This window comes from Carassius carassius, chromosome 39 (genome assembly GCF_963082965.1).
Source record: "Carassius carassius chromosome 39, fCarCar2.1, whole genome shotgun sequence".
Classification (NCBI taxonomy): Eukaryota; Metazoa; Chordata; class Actinopteri; order Cypriniformes; family Cyprinidae; genus Carassius; species Carassius carassius.
Window position 1 is genome coordinate 27,285,876 of NC_081793.1, and position 15,351 is coordinate 27,301,226.

A 15,351-nucleotide genomic window follows, 5' to 3' on the forward strand; every position below is an offset into this window, starting at 1 on the left:
GGTTATACAGACACACACACACACACGGTTTCTGTCTCACGTCTCATTTTGTTCTTGTCACATCTGGCTGCAGGTCAAAAGCTCAAAGCAGCTCTGATGTGTGCGTGTGCTCATATGAGACTTATTTGTATCATTTAAAAGGATAGCTCAGCCAAATATGAGTCATCATTTACTCAGCTGCATGTTGATCCAAATTTTTACGACTTACTTTCTTCTGACGCAGAATGACATAGAACTCAATAAATGCGCTCTAGAAAATAGTCCATATGACTTGTGCACTTTGGTCCAATCTAAAATATAAATATTAGTTAGAAAAACCTAAACTTATTAACAAACACAAATGAGAAATGTTGCCATGGATGGCATTTAATTGAAATCAAATAAATCGAAATAATAAAATAGCTAAAACTAAAATAAGTTCTATATACATAATGGCATCATTCGCTTTTATGCTTTAGAGCTGTTTGAACATACTACCTCGTTTTGTGTTTTACAAACTAAGTCAATCAGGTTTTAAGTGACATGAGTGTTAGTACATGATGACAGAACTTGAATTTTTGTGTAAACTGTTCCTTTAAAGGTGAGGTAAGTGGTTTCTGAGGTACGCTGCTGGAAGTGGATCACACAGCACCAAAACACACTTGTAGCCAATCACCAGTAAGGGGCGTGTCCATGTGTGATGCGGGTGGTGCCTATTTTGCATAGTATTAATTTGGGGGCGGGGCTATCAAGATATGGGTGTTATCCTTTTGGTTGGGGGCGAGTTTGTTTTTGGTGATTTCAAATATCAACAGCATTTCTCATCTTTAAGTGTTCCTCTGATTTATTGATTTGTAGATCTTGCATGTTTAATGTTAATGGAACTATTAATTGTCAGTCAAACATGATCTTGATCTGTCTCCATGTAGCCGCAGTCTCCTCTCCAGACGGTGGACTCTGTGGTCCCGTCTCATGGTCTCCGCCGGCTGCCCCCGTGTCCTCCGCTCCATCTCTCTCACCCGCTGCCGCTGACAATCGGCCTGCCGCTGACACCTCCACACACACACTCGACTCCACCCAGAGCCCCTCCACCAGCACTCACACATGCATCCGCTTCAGCAGCGGGAACGGCCGGCCGCGGCCTGGCCTGCCAGAACGTCTGCAAGATCGCCAGGGTAAGTGGAAATATGCCAGCACTGCACATGCCAGCACTGCACATTAAATCTCAAGTATGTTCAGAGGTTCATGCAATCCAAAGAAAACGCAGAGTGAAGCCTCTGGCCAACGAATAAAAGACTGAGCGAGTCAATCAGACTGGAACTGAAAACTTAAGGTCTGCCTCAGACAGACTGACAAACTCTATTTCAAAATGCATTGCTGTGGGCTATAGGTCATTGATCGACTTATGTTCAATGAATTATGGATAAAAATCATAATATCTTGGAATGATGTTAATTTTGGGGGTTTTCTCAGTGTTTATTGATGCATGCAATTCTCTTGATTTAAATAATCAGCCTATAATTAAATTATTTGTATTAATTAAGTGAACAGTCCTAATATAAACATCTAGAGGTACTGGAGTAATGTTATCAGTGTTAGCAGGCTCTAACAGCGTCTGCTGTCAAAGTAATGAGGATGTTATTTAACTTTGTGAGGTCACTTAAACATGTATTGAATAATAATCTTAATTGTTCTACCATTTGCATAAAAATATTTAAAAGAGGCTTACGACAAAAGACAGAAAATGTGCATTAAATAACAGTGGCTAAAATGGAGATGTTGATTACCTGAGGTGCAGTGTCTGTGGACAGTCCACACGCCTGCCCTTTCTTTGATAACGTGTAGCAGTTTGATGCTTTCTCCCATCAAAACCTGCCTGTAAAAACAGAGTCTTTGTCGGTTTTATAAGATGACCTGTGGACAGACAGATTGCAGGAAGAGGAAAGGTAATAGATAGGTGAAGATAAGCCCTCTCAAGAGAAAACAAGAGACACAACACAAAACCTTGCTAAAACATCACCTTATAAAAGCCATGAACCAACACACTTCAAAACTTAATGTTCTTCAGTGGCTCTTGGTTTCAGATCCATTTGTAGCTGTATGCGGTTCTCGAGCTGCTATTTTGGATTCTAGGTTCTTTAATTGTATTTATTTATTTATTTTACGTTAATGCATTTAGCAGATGCTTTTATCCAAAGTGACTTTAATTGCATTCAAGGTGTATATTTGATCAGTTCATGCTCTGCCTGGGAATTGAGCTCATGACCCTGTGAAATAACTAGAGAATAGAAAGTTCATGCCAATTAAAGATGTTTTCATATGGCGTCAGACTGTAAAACACTTTGTTTCAGATATGAGCACAGGTGTTGCTATTCAGTTGCTCTGATTAATTGTTTAGTGTGGATGTTTTCTGCATAATTGCTAGGGCACTTGCTGAATAACAGCATACATTTCTTTTTAAAAAAAAAAAAAAGGACTCTAAACTTCTGAATGATAGTGTACCGTTAAACTCAAACATCCTGAGATATGTAATTTGATGTGAATTAATCCTTTGAATCAGTCGAGTATCAGTGTGATCTCATAAGACACCAGCGGTCAGCAGTGAAATGAGATGATGAACAGAAGACCTCAGACGTGTCCAGTGTGACCTCAGGCTGCTTCATTAACCAGAAGTGTGTGTGTGTGTGTGTGTGTGTGAGAGAGAGAGCGATCTGGCAGGTCATTCATGGCTAATTCAGCTCTTGAGAACTTTCCATGGGGGAAGCGTTAGCGAGGAGACACATGAGACTTCCTTCATCTCAAGACCTTTTTATCAGCCACAAAAACAAAGAGCTCTGTCATTAGCAGTCATGCAACACTTAAGATATGAGCAATTCAGATCAACTCAGCTCTTTATTTAGAATGTAAAGGACAGAGGGACATGAGCTGTGAAGCATGTTTGGATCTCTGTAGAGATGAGAGAGTGAGAATGAGGAGCAGATGGAGAGCAGGTAGCAGGCTATCATTACCTCATAGTCAGAGTGTAGATTTGGAACATGTGAATGTGTCACGTGACCCCTGGAGAGAGTCGCCATGGCAGCAGTGAAGCCACATCCAGCACTAAACTTCTGCAGCAGTGAAAGTTGATCAGCTTGTACTGCCATCTGGTGGACAAAAGAGGGAAACTCGTTTTTATCAAGAGTTTGTTATGGACCAAAACTGAAAGGTCCGTCAATATTAACCCTTATATTTTTTCTTCCCCTGGAAAATATAATTATTGAAAATTGGAAATCCAAAGAATTTTAGGTTGCTAAAACTCCTTTGGAGGAATAACAATAGACATCACTAATCACTGAGAAAGTTACAGCTTTGTTTCAATTTTTTCATTCATATTTGAATTAATACATTTTTTTATTATTATTATAATTTTTTTGATAGTTTTAGTTAGCAATAACAGCACTGTTTTACTGGAGTCTTTTTCCATTGCTCTCCTTTTAATGTCAATGTCGATATGAGCAATTCAGATCAACTCAGCTCTTTATTTTTAATGTCATCGCTGTCTAAAATCAATATATGAAATATCTTGTTTATCACAATCTATATTAATCACGCGTGATAAATGATTAAATATACTCATGTGAAACTATCCCTTTCTGGAGGATCTTCATGAGAACTTGTGTTGGTGTGTGTTCTTCCTCCTGTGCTCAGTTCAGTTCCTCTCATTTCTCCAGGCGTTTGAGAAGCCCAGTCCACCCCAGAAGCCTCTTCCTGCAGACCCACTGAGTGGAAAGGTTCGAGTGATTCTGAACCCGTTGGCCGTGCGCCTTCCAGCACCCATCCCGACTCCAGCATCCCCACGACCCGCTCCGCCTCACCCACAGCCCTCCAGGTACAAACACACCCATGAACACCTGCTGAAAATGACAAATCATTAAAGAAATAGTTCACCAAAAAAAAAATTCCTGAAAATGTAATCATCCTCAGGCCATCCAAGATGTAGATGAGTTTGAAGGAACGTAGGATTGCATCACTTGCTCAACAATGGATGCTCTGTAGTAATCGGGTGCCGTCAGAATGAAAGTACAAACAGCTGATAAAAACATCACGATAATCCATAATAACCCACACCACTCCAGTCCATCATTTAATATCAACTTCAATCCATCTTAAATGATTCCATAATCTTTAATAACGCTGTCTCCAATGAAAAAGTCATCTTGTCTGAATAAGGAGAGAAATATGCACAGAACAAGCACTGTTTACAAGCCAAAACAGCTCTAATGTGAAATGAGAGACAACAGGAGACGAACGTTTTCACTGGAGGAAGCATCATTATGGACGCTTAAAAAATGGTTTGAGGTTAAAAACGCCTTAATGATGAATTTATTTCTTACAAACACACAACTTTTCAACTCACAAGATGTTAACTGATGGACTGGAGTGGATTACTGTGGATTACTTGTGGATTATTGTGATGTTTTTATCAGCTGTTTTGACTTTCATTCTAATGGCACCCATTCACTGCAGAGGAGCCATTGCTGAGAAAGTGATAAAATGCTACATCCATCCAAATCAATTCTGGCAAAGAAAAAACACATTTACATCTTGAATGGCCTGAGGATGAGTACATTATTTTGATTAACCCTTTACTGGACTTGCAGGCCTCCTCCTAAACAGCCGCCCACCCTGCCGAAGCCTCACTTCACAGCCGGAGTGAAGTTCAGCAGCTGAGAGACGGACAGAAGGGATCTCGTCCCTGGAGACGCTTGCTTTTTGCACTATGAACCTCTGCGGGACACTTGGTGATTCGAGGGGTGACCTTTGACCCCCGCGGTGCTCTCCCTTTAAACGGTGCTATGAGTCCAAGCTCAGGTACATGCCACGCGTTATTTATGTCGGTTACGAGCGTATTTATTTGAGCGCAGTGCACTGTGGTTGACACTTTCTCAATCGTAGCAATTGGTGCTTCGCCCATGTTTACCTGATTGTCCTTTTGTCGTTGTTGCTCTTGTTGTTGTTCTTTAGATATTTTTTAACTATGTACCAGCAGATAAAGACGAGGCGTGTTATGTGTGACAGTGAACCACATCATGTGGATGCTAAACTGGATTGAAAACCAGATTTAAATGGAAACGTGAACGGGGAGTAGATGGTTCTGTATCTGTGACATCATTTGGTATGTGAAAAGGGCTTTTTAATAATTTCATATGATTTAATGGCCATTTTTATTATGTATTTCAGACATGCATGATTAAACCTGAAGTACAATTGCAGTGATACTTAAGGGATGCTGAAGACACGTATATGAATATTATCTCATGTCCAGGTCACATTTTATCTCAAATTAAAGGGAATAAAATAATAAATAACATTTTACATACTGTAAAATAGTTGTTTTTAGGCAAAAATAGTTAAAATTCTCTATATATATATGATAATTTTTCCTATTTTTGCCTAAAAACACCTATTTTACACGCACACACACACACACACACATATATATATATATATATATACATTAAGGTATAATTATTTTAAGGTATTTTGTTTTTAATTTTAAGAGAATGAAGCTTTTTTTCCCGCTTATTTTTTGATGAATATCTTGCTCCTTTTTTTTATTCTAAATATTATTTACAATGATTCTCATTACTGATATAAAGTAATTTTACAGCAAAGCAGTTAAACCACATACTTACAAAATATAAATAATACAAATATAAATATTACAAAAAAAAATGTGGAAAATTAGTTGAAAAGAGTGGAAAATTAGCAAAAAAAAAAAAAAAAATCATGGAAATCTTAATGTTAAAAATAAGCTTCAGTTTGTTTCCAGTTTTTTTGAATGTATTTTTGCAAACAAATTAATCAATTAATTAATCAACCAGTCAGGGTTATTTTCATTACTGTATTGCAGTAATGAGAAATTGGAAACAGTCTTCATAACAGGCTCCATTTTTGTAAGAAAAACATTATTTCTTTCTTCTTCCATTTGACTTTTAGGTGAAATATGTCCTGGACATTCACGGAGGGTGTACTAGGTGTACAGTAATTCACTTCATTTCACATGTCTAAACGGGTCTTGTTTCCCTTTTTTTGCGAGTTTGAAAACATTTGCAACCAATTACAGTATATGCACCAAATCCAGCTTTTGTTGATTTCAAAGCTCGCAAAAAAGATTGACAGAAAGATGTTGTAATGCAGTTGTGTTCCTGTAACCCATCGGATGTTCAGATAGACGGTTCACTCAGGAGATTTCAGCTTTGAGAAGACCTTTACTGACTGGAAAGATCTGAGAGGCAGAAAGCCAAACCAGGCCCATATTTTCATAAATGTCCTTTGAGAAGTAGTTACTGTGGGGAAATGATTAAACAAATTAACATTTTCTTTCTTTTCGACCCAAATAATGTTGCCACATGGAGCATTACAAGTGGATTGTGGTTAATGAAAACAGGCACATGAATCCTCCTCTAAATATTCCCATAATCCCTTTGGTCTCCCTCAAACATGCTGCGGTCAGTGGGTTTGAATCACTGGCAAAGATTCATGAGCGATTTGTCAGAGTAAATGAACACACTGCACCAATATAATAGGATGTGCACAAAACATTTAAAAATAGAGTTTAAGCAGTGATTATGGTCATGAATTACTGTCAACAGGGTTAAAATTTATGCAAATTGGGGTAACACTTAAAGCCTTTATATATAATCCATTATAAAAGTAGTTTTAATGCAGCAATTATGCCTCATAATGCACCTTATAATGCACTCTATGAATAATTTCAAACATAATTCATTATAATACTTAGAAAATGTAATGCATTAAATCACATGATAAACAAACAAACCTTCAAAAAGTATAATGCACTTAAACTTGGGTTACCATTATTTATTCATTACAGTGAAAATTCTGAATATCTTAATAAAACGTTTTACATTAAGGCTTTAAGTGTTACCCAGATTGGTTTGGAGAGTAAACAGTTTTGCCACGTCATAATATGATTCAATTAAAATGTAAGAATAATAGTCTGATGCACAATGATGGAAAAGATTGTACACAAAGACATTCAAATATCTTTCATGACTACCATTCAAACATAGTTTGTCGATAAGTCGAAAGTTATTTTATTATTATTTTTTTTTTTGTGCATCATGGCTGCATGCAGTATATTTGATCAAAAATACAGTAAAAACAGTCATATGTTTTTTATATTGAATGTTTAAAACAGTTTTGCTGCTTCATATTTTTATGGAAAGCATGACTTTTTCAGGATTATTGATGAATAGAAAGCTCAAATAAAGTTAAATAAAAGAAAATATAAATATTTGTTAAAATAAATGTTTTACTGTCACTTTTGATCAATTTAATGCATCCTTGTTTAAATTTCTCTCAAAAATCGAAATACTGAAAGTAACCCAAAGTTTTTAATATAGTGTATTTTAATAAGAAATAATGCACAATATTTATTTCACTCTCCATTTGCAGGTTGATGTTTGGCACTGAGACTAACAAACAGGCCTTGTTTTATTCAAGACTGAGTCTACTTATGTTGTTATCTGTTGCCACTGAGCCATTTGTGATCTCAAACGTGGGTCTTTTAGACCTGCATTCTGACACCTTATGAGTGCTATTATATCTGTGTTTACATTGTAAATTCATCTTCATTCACTGTGTCCCGTTGCCTTTTTACAGTGTTAAACCACACAGTGCATTACAGTACGCAGAGACTGTTCAGATCTAGACGCTGACTTGATTATACGATGATCTCGTGTCTCTAGGTTAACTGCCTTGCTTGTTTTAATCTCAGTTATCATTTATTATTATTCAATTTCAATCACGTTGTATCCTCACTCAGTAAATCTGCTCATGTAACGTTCTTTTCATATTTTTTTCAGTGTCACGGGTGTAAACTGCTTTTTTATGATAAATCTTTGATAAATCAAGAAATGTGAAATACGTTGATGTCTGCAAAATATCGGTTGACATAAAGAGCAGCGCAAGTAAAGTTGTTTATGAAACTGATGTGTGGTTTGTGTCATTAAGTCCGACGTCTCTCACTTCTCATTCACAAGCAGAGTGATGATATTCTGAAAGAAATGATGAAGAAATATAATCAATGAGCTAAATACACATCTTGAGACGATTCACAAGTCCTATCAAGGTGAAAGATGTTTTACCTTCCTTTCAAATGCGTGTGCCATCTGCACAGCGCTAACACCAGCCTGAAACACAGAGAAAGAGTCCAGCTTCATAACTCAGAGGTCATTTAAGTGTTTACTTTGTCACATGCTTCACCTAAAATTCAACAGGAGAAATAAAAACAGGCACAAGTGAGATTTCACTACTGTCTTGTTTTGCTTATAGGAGGTTCTGACCTGGTTCTGAATGTTTGGGTCGGCTCCATTCTCCAGCAGGACTTTAACTAGACGCTCATAATTATTCAGCACAGCCACCTGCAAGATAAACACCTTTACACTCAACGAATTACCTTAATCATTATATCCATGACACATAGGAATATATGACTTTTTAGCTCACATTAACGCATATATACATTTAAATATAAAAATATATTTTTTATGCAAAATAAAAATATTACATTAAAAATATCTGTTAAAAATCTCATTAAGGAGAAACCTTAATTATTAGCACATGCTGTGATATTACAGTACAGTTTCAGAGTTTCAGTTCTGACCATCAGTGGTGTTTTCCCGTTTCTGTCCTGTAAATTAACATCAGATCCAGCTGTGATTAACAGTGAAGCTGCAGCCGTGTCTCCGGTTATGACAGATACGATCATGAGGGGCGTCCAGGAGGCGCCGTCCCGCACATCGACCTGAGGGATTATGAGGTGTAAATCAGGTAGAACTACAATCAGACACTGAATGCTATGTTAGTGGTCCTCTCACCTCACATCCGTCCTGTATGAGGTACTGCATGAGGGGCAGGTGTCCTCCAGCTGCGGCCCAGTGCAGGGCGCAGCAGCCCGATCGGTCCTGAGAGCTCCAGGACGCCCCGCAGCTGCGCAGGAACTTCACCACATCCAGGTGCCCGTGGAAACACGCCAGCATCAGGCTGATTCAACACACACAGAAGACCAACACGTTCACACATGAGAAACACACAAAAGAGCTGATAGTACTGAAGAAAAGCTCACCTGTCTTTACCACTGCTGTTTTTTCTGTTCACATCTGCACCATGATTCACCAAAAGCTGAACTCCTCTAGAACACAAAACACATGACAGACAGACAGACAGATACAGATAGATACAGACAGACAGACAGACCTATAGATACAGACAGACAGATATATAGACAGATAAACAGACAGATAGATACAGACAGATAGATAGACAGATAAACAGACAGATACAGATAGACAGACAGAGATAGGTAGATACAGACAGACAGACAGACAGATACAGACAGAGATAGATAGATACAGACAGACAGTCAGATACAGACAGAGATAGATAGATACAGACGGATACAGACAGAGATAGATAGATACAGACAGGCAGACAGACGGATACAGACAGAGATAGATAGATACAGACAGACAGAGATAGATAGATACAGACAGACAGACAGACAGATACAGACAGAGATAGATAGATACAGACGGATACAGACAGAGATAGATAGATACAGACAGATACAGACAGAGATAGATAGATACAGACAGACAGACAGATACAGACAGACAGATAGATAGATACAGACAAACAGATAGACAGACAGATACAGACAGAGATAGATAGATACAGACAGACAGACAGATACAGACAGAGATAGATAGATACAGACAGACAGACGGATACAGACAGAGATAGATAGATACAGACAGACAGACGGATACAGACAGAGATAGATAGATACAGACAGACAGACGGATACAGACAGAGATAGATAGATACAGACAGACAGACGGATACCTAGTAAAGCCCTTCATGGCCGCCATCATTAGAGGAGTAAAGTCCAGCTTGTCAGGAACATCCACTGAGACTTTTCTAACAGAACACATACAACTCACATTCTCATTTTTATTTGGTTTAACTTCATATCCTAAAATAACTCAAACTAAAAATAAAAAATAATAATTATTATAAAAAATATAGAATAATTATAATAATAATGAATTTTATTTATAAAGGACTTTAAAAAAAAATTTAAATCTCAAAGTGCTACAGTAAGGCATAATAAAACAAGGCAATTTAAACTAAACAATGATTTTAACATTAAAAGGTTTAAAATAAATTTAAACATTAAAATACTTTTTAAAAAGGTATGTTTTAAGACCCTTTTTAAAAATATCAGTTCTTTGTGGGGCCCTCAGATGTTTAGGGAGGGCATTCCACAGGGTAGGAGCGGCAGCACAGAAAGCTCTATCACCAATGGTGCGAGTCTTAGTCCTTGGGGGAAGGAGCTGATAAGTGTTTGTGGAGCGAAGGGAACGTGCTAGGATCTGTGGTGTGAATAGTTCTTGCAGGTAACTGGGGGCATTTCCATGAATACTGTGATGTGTGAGGAGGGAAACTTTGTACTCAATCCTGGCTGAAATAGGAAGCCAATGTAGGGATTTAAGGATTGGTGTAATGTGTTCATATTTGCGAACTCTCATCAGGATCCAAGCTGCAGTGTTCTGAATGTGCTGAAGTTTCTGAATGCTTTTGGCAGGGATCCAGATGAGAAGAGCATTACAATAGTCCAATCTCGAGGAGACAAATGCATGGACAAGTTTCTCAGCATCACGTAAAGTTAATGTGGGTCGGAGTCTGGCAATGTTTCTGAAGTGATGAAATGATGTCTTGCAAAGTTGCTTAATGTGAGAGTCAAAGGTAAAATGAGGTTTAAGCCTGACACCAAGATTTGTAACTGATGATGATAGTTGAATGACCTGGCTAGAAAAAGTAATGCAGGTTATGGTAGATGTTCTGATCTGATGTGGAGAACCAATGAGGATTGCTTCTGTTTTTGAACTGTTTAGCTGGAGAAAATTATGATTCATCCATGTGCTTATTTCCTTTAGACAGGAAGTGATTATGGATAAAGTTGATGGTGATGAGTGATTATCCATTTTTATATACAGTTGTGTGTCATCAGCATAACAGTGAAATGAAATTACTAGACGACGGATTAATTTTCCAAGAGGAAGCATGTAGAAAGTAAATAAAATGGGTCCAAGAATTGAACCCTGTGGAACCCCGCACCCAATAACATGAGTACAGGACCTTGAATTTCCCATGGCCACAAATTCAGACCTGTCAGTGAGGTATGACTCAAACCAGCGCAAGACATTATTATTAAGGCCAATGGAGTTATATATAGACATATTAAAAATAATACTAATTATAAAAATAACAAAAAAAAAGCTAAATTACTAAAACTTTAACAAAATGAAAATGTACAATATTAAATTTAAAAACAAAAAATAAGAAATAGAGTAATATGTTATCAAAGGTGACTGTTAAAGCGATGTCCATATGGCAGAAATGGACTGTTTTAGGATATTACAAATCATGCAGAAAATTAACAATGTATTCAGGTAGAAACGATGAACACGATTAAGGCAATGATCACATGTTGTGATCATAATGATTATAATGTAATAAATATAATAATTTGCCACTCGTGGATTTTGTAAATTTTAAAAAACTGCTTTTCATTACGGCAAAGTAGCAGAAATATCTTGGGCAGCCTTAGAGTCAAAAAGGTTGAGAACCACTTCACTAGAAGTCCTTTAGGTTAAAAGTGTTTGTCAAATGCATTTTGTAAATATCATTTTGTGAATTAAAAACACACTTTATCTACACAGTAACTCTTCAGCTAAACTGGTGCAAAGGTTGAGTCTGAATGAATCTCACATCGACTGCAGTACTCGACAGAGCTCCAGCTCATCAATCTTGAGAACGGCGTTGTGAAGATTCCTCCCATTCAGAGGCTCCTCTAATACACACACACACACACACACACACACACACACTCACTCACTCACTCATCTTTATTTGATTTGCATATTGATTTACATATAATAACATTATTTTTTCCAACTGAGGGAGTCACCTTTTTCAAGACAATTTTATACCTAAACTATACACATAGAGACTGTATGTCACAAAACATGATTAACTTACATTTAAAACATAAAATAAATTATGATAATTCAACAATAACTGAAATATAATTATAACTATGAGTCACAACGAACTGTGCAACACAAATCATTTGTTTCTCACAAAAAAGGTCAGATTTTGTCTGTTGTTTGTTTTGTCGTGTTTTGTGTCTTTACTTTCTGTAGAAGCAGTGACTGATGGGTAATAACGCAGCTGACCAGACGGCCACGTGACCTTCAGTCTGAATGTGTAGGTGGTCTTCGGTTCTAGATTCTCCACCGTGAACTGTGTGTTGTACCCCCTAGACAGGCCACAAACATCCAGAAAATATAGTCAGATTTCCACAACTTACCAAAAACTGTTGCATGATCAGCTCAGCTGTTCTGAATTTACATATTATTCTTTTAGGAGACCAAATATGCATTTAAAAGTCCTCTATCCACCTTATTGTTCTTATTTGTAACTCAAATGTGTGCGGCTTCTGGTGTCATTCACTTCCAGTTATTTTAGTTGAACAAAAACAGTCTGTTATACTGTTTAATATCGCAAACTATCATATTCTTTTCATTTATCATATTCATAAACACACGGGTTTGTAGCTCAAACCGTTTTCTGCTCTTTCCTTATTCCGATTAATGCGGCCAATTAATTGGAAGTCTCGCACACTCAAAGAAAACAGCTTACTTTTGCGTTGCTAAATAAGGTGGATATTGTTCAAAACATCTGCTGTTAAATAATGGATATAAATAGTCTGATAAGTCGGTTATTCACTTATGTATCTGTTTATATGTGTGTTTTCTGTCGTTCTTCTGCTCCAGGATGAAGCAGGTCCAGTTTTCCGGAGGGTCGGTCCAGTTCGTGCCGTGTTCTCGAGTCCAGATGAGCTCGATGCTGTGATGACTCACCTGTCCTACAGTCACCTGCTCACCTGCCGGAAACACGAGCATGAGCCTGCAACACTCTACCACTAGATCACACCAAATATACCAAAAATGACAGAGAGAAGACCGTGGAGTACAGCTCATTTCAACTTTATGGATTCTTTTTTTTTAAGCTGTAGATTTTTGTTTATGTTCTGTTTTCTGCAGATTGTTGTTTTTAAGGTGTTATAAACATATCTTTATTAACCCTCTGGTGCTGTTCGGTCGTAGTCTCGTAGACGAAAAAATATTTTGAAATGTAAAAAATCATTACTTCAACGGAATTTTATGAAACTCAATTACTTTTATGGGAGTCGAAATGGTCGACCACAAAAAAAATAAAAAATAAAAATATAATAATAATAATAATAATAATAATAATAATAATAATAATAATAATTAAAAAGATTAATGGGAAGTTTTTGAACAGGAAATGTTATTCCTGTTCATTTTTGTTACATTTTTTGTTTTGTGTAACAAAATGTCTTTGTGTTCATGTTTTATTGAAATTTAAATCTTTAGAAAAAGTTATCTTTAAGAATGTCTATATCCAAATCCACAACTTAATAAAAATGAGTATTTATGTCAAACCAACTAGAGAATGTATAAGCCTTTCTAAAGCTGTAATCTAGTGACTAAACCATGGAATTGCAATTTTGTTATTTTTTTTTTTATTTATATATATATATATACATATATATATATATATATATATATATATATATATATTTTTTTTTTTTTTTTTTTTTTTTTTTTTTACTCCCAACAGATAGCATTAATCTGCCTTAAAAAAAAATTGGATTTGAAAGGCATTGTCTCTATTTTAACATGAAGTACTGCCATAATTAAAAAGTAGGTTAATATATATATATATATATATATATACAGTACAGACCAAAAGTTTGGAAACATTACTATTTTTAATGTTTTTGACAGAAGTTTCTTCTGCTCATCAAGCCTGCATTTATTTGATCAAAAATACAGAAAAAACAGTAATATTGTGAAATATTATTACAACTTAAAATAATAGTTTTCTATTTGAATATACATTTGAATATAATATATTTCAGCACCATTCCTCCAGCCTTCAGTGTCACATGTAACATCCAGTCTATCACATGATCATTTAGAAATCATTCTAATATTCTGATTTATTATGAGTGTTGGAAACAGTTCTGCTGTCTAATATATTTTATGAATAAAAGGTTAAAAAGAACTGCATTTATAAAAAAAAAAAAAAAAAAAAAAAATTCTAATAATATATATTCTAATAATATATTTTCTTTACTATCACTTTTTATCAATTTAACACATCCTTGCTGAATAAAAGTATTGATTTTATTTAAAAAAAGAAAGAAAAAAAATTACTGACCCCAAATAACTGACCAGTAGTGTATATTGTTATTACAAAATATTTATATTTTAAAAACCATAGCTTTTTTTTTTTTTTTTTTACCTTTTATTCATCAAAGTATCCTAAAAAAGTATCACATGTTCTGCAAAAAATATTAAGCAGCAGAACTGTTTCCAACTTTGATAATGAATCATCATATTAGAATGATTTCTAAAGGATCATGTGATAATGATCCTAAAAATTCAGCTTTGCATCACAGAAATAAATGATAATTTAAAGTATAATAAATTTAAAAACAATTATTTTAAATTGTAATAAATAGGCTTGATGAGCAGAAGAAACTTCTTTCAAAAACATTAAAAATAGTAATGTTTCCAAACTTTTGGTCTGTACTGTATATATATATATATATATATATATATATATATATATATATATATATATATATATATATATATATATATATATATATATATATATATATATATATATATATATGTACTGTGTGTGTATATATATATATATATATATATAAACGTTAGTTTCATTTCAGGTGTTCGGTCACAACACAAAAGTTTGACCCCCAAATGAATAACACCAGAGGGCTAAACACCTATCTATTATAAAACTACAAATGAAATACCTATAGTATAAATGGTCAAATCCACATTACCTGCGGGGTCCATTGGAAATATGAACCCTAAAATCAATAAATAAATCGATCCAACTGAATAATTTCAAAATGAATGTCTTGATTGGCTGTGGCGCTGTTGTTGCTATAGCAACAGCAGCCGTATACACGTGAACTGTGTGGAATGTTTAAAAGTTATAAAGAAGGCTAGTTGTCACACATTTTAGTGAAAATATTTCTCAGTGTAGGAATATATTTGAAATTCAATTTGTGTATACACACAAACCTTAAAGTCTTCGCTACATTATCATCAGCATTACCCAGAAAGAAAAGAAAAAACAGTTTAACATAATCTTGCTGGGCATGTTATCGGATTA

The 15,351-nt window shown here is 35.5% G+C and overlaps 2 protein-coding genes across 2 annotated transcripts in view; one reads left to right on the forward strand and one right to left on the reverse strand.

Annotated features, from left to right (window-relative positions):
• The window catches only part of LOC132121705 (disintegrin and metalloproteinase domain-containing protein 12-like), a 104,169-nt gene extending 98,801 nt beyond the window's left edge, over positions 1 to 5,368 (forward strand). Inside the window, exons 21-23 of the mRNA XM_059531416.1 lie at positions 909 to 1,154; positions 3,690 to 3,847; positions 4,620 to 5,368. Of these exons, the coding sequence (XP_059387399.1) occupies positions 909 to 1,154; positions 3,690 to 3,847; positions 4,620 to 4,689 (474 nt within the window). The 3' untranslated portion in view covers positions 4,690 to 5,368. The remainder of the gene's footprint in view (positions 1 to 908; positions 1,155 to 3,689; positions 3,848 to 4,619) is intronic.
• A 2,444-nt stretch (positions 5,369 to 7,812) lies between these two features.
• Positions 7,813 to 15,136, reverse strand: fank1 (fibronectin type III and ankyrin repeat domains 1). Its single transcript, XM_059530286.1, has 11 exons — positions 15,017 to 15,136; positions 12,841 to 12,997; positions 12,246 to 12,370; positions 11,821 to 11,902; positions 9,892 to 9,966; positions 9,113 to 9,178; positions 8,865 to 9,030; positions 8,651 to 8,791; positions 8,331 to 8,408; positions 8,133 to 8,177; positions 7,813 to 8,042 (listed from the first exon to the last, which is right to left on the reverse strand). Exons 1-11 carry the CDS (start codon positions 15,027 to 15,029, stop codon positions 8,010 to 8,012), a joined length of 981 nt encoding a protein of 326 aa, XP_059386269.1. The 5' UTR covers positions 15,030 to 15,136; the 3' UTR covers positions 7,813 to 8,009.
• Positions 15,137 to 15,351: the final 215 nt, after the last annotated feature.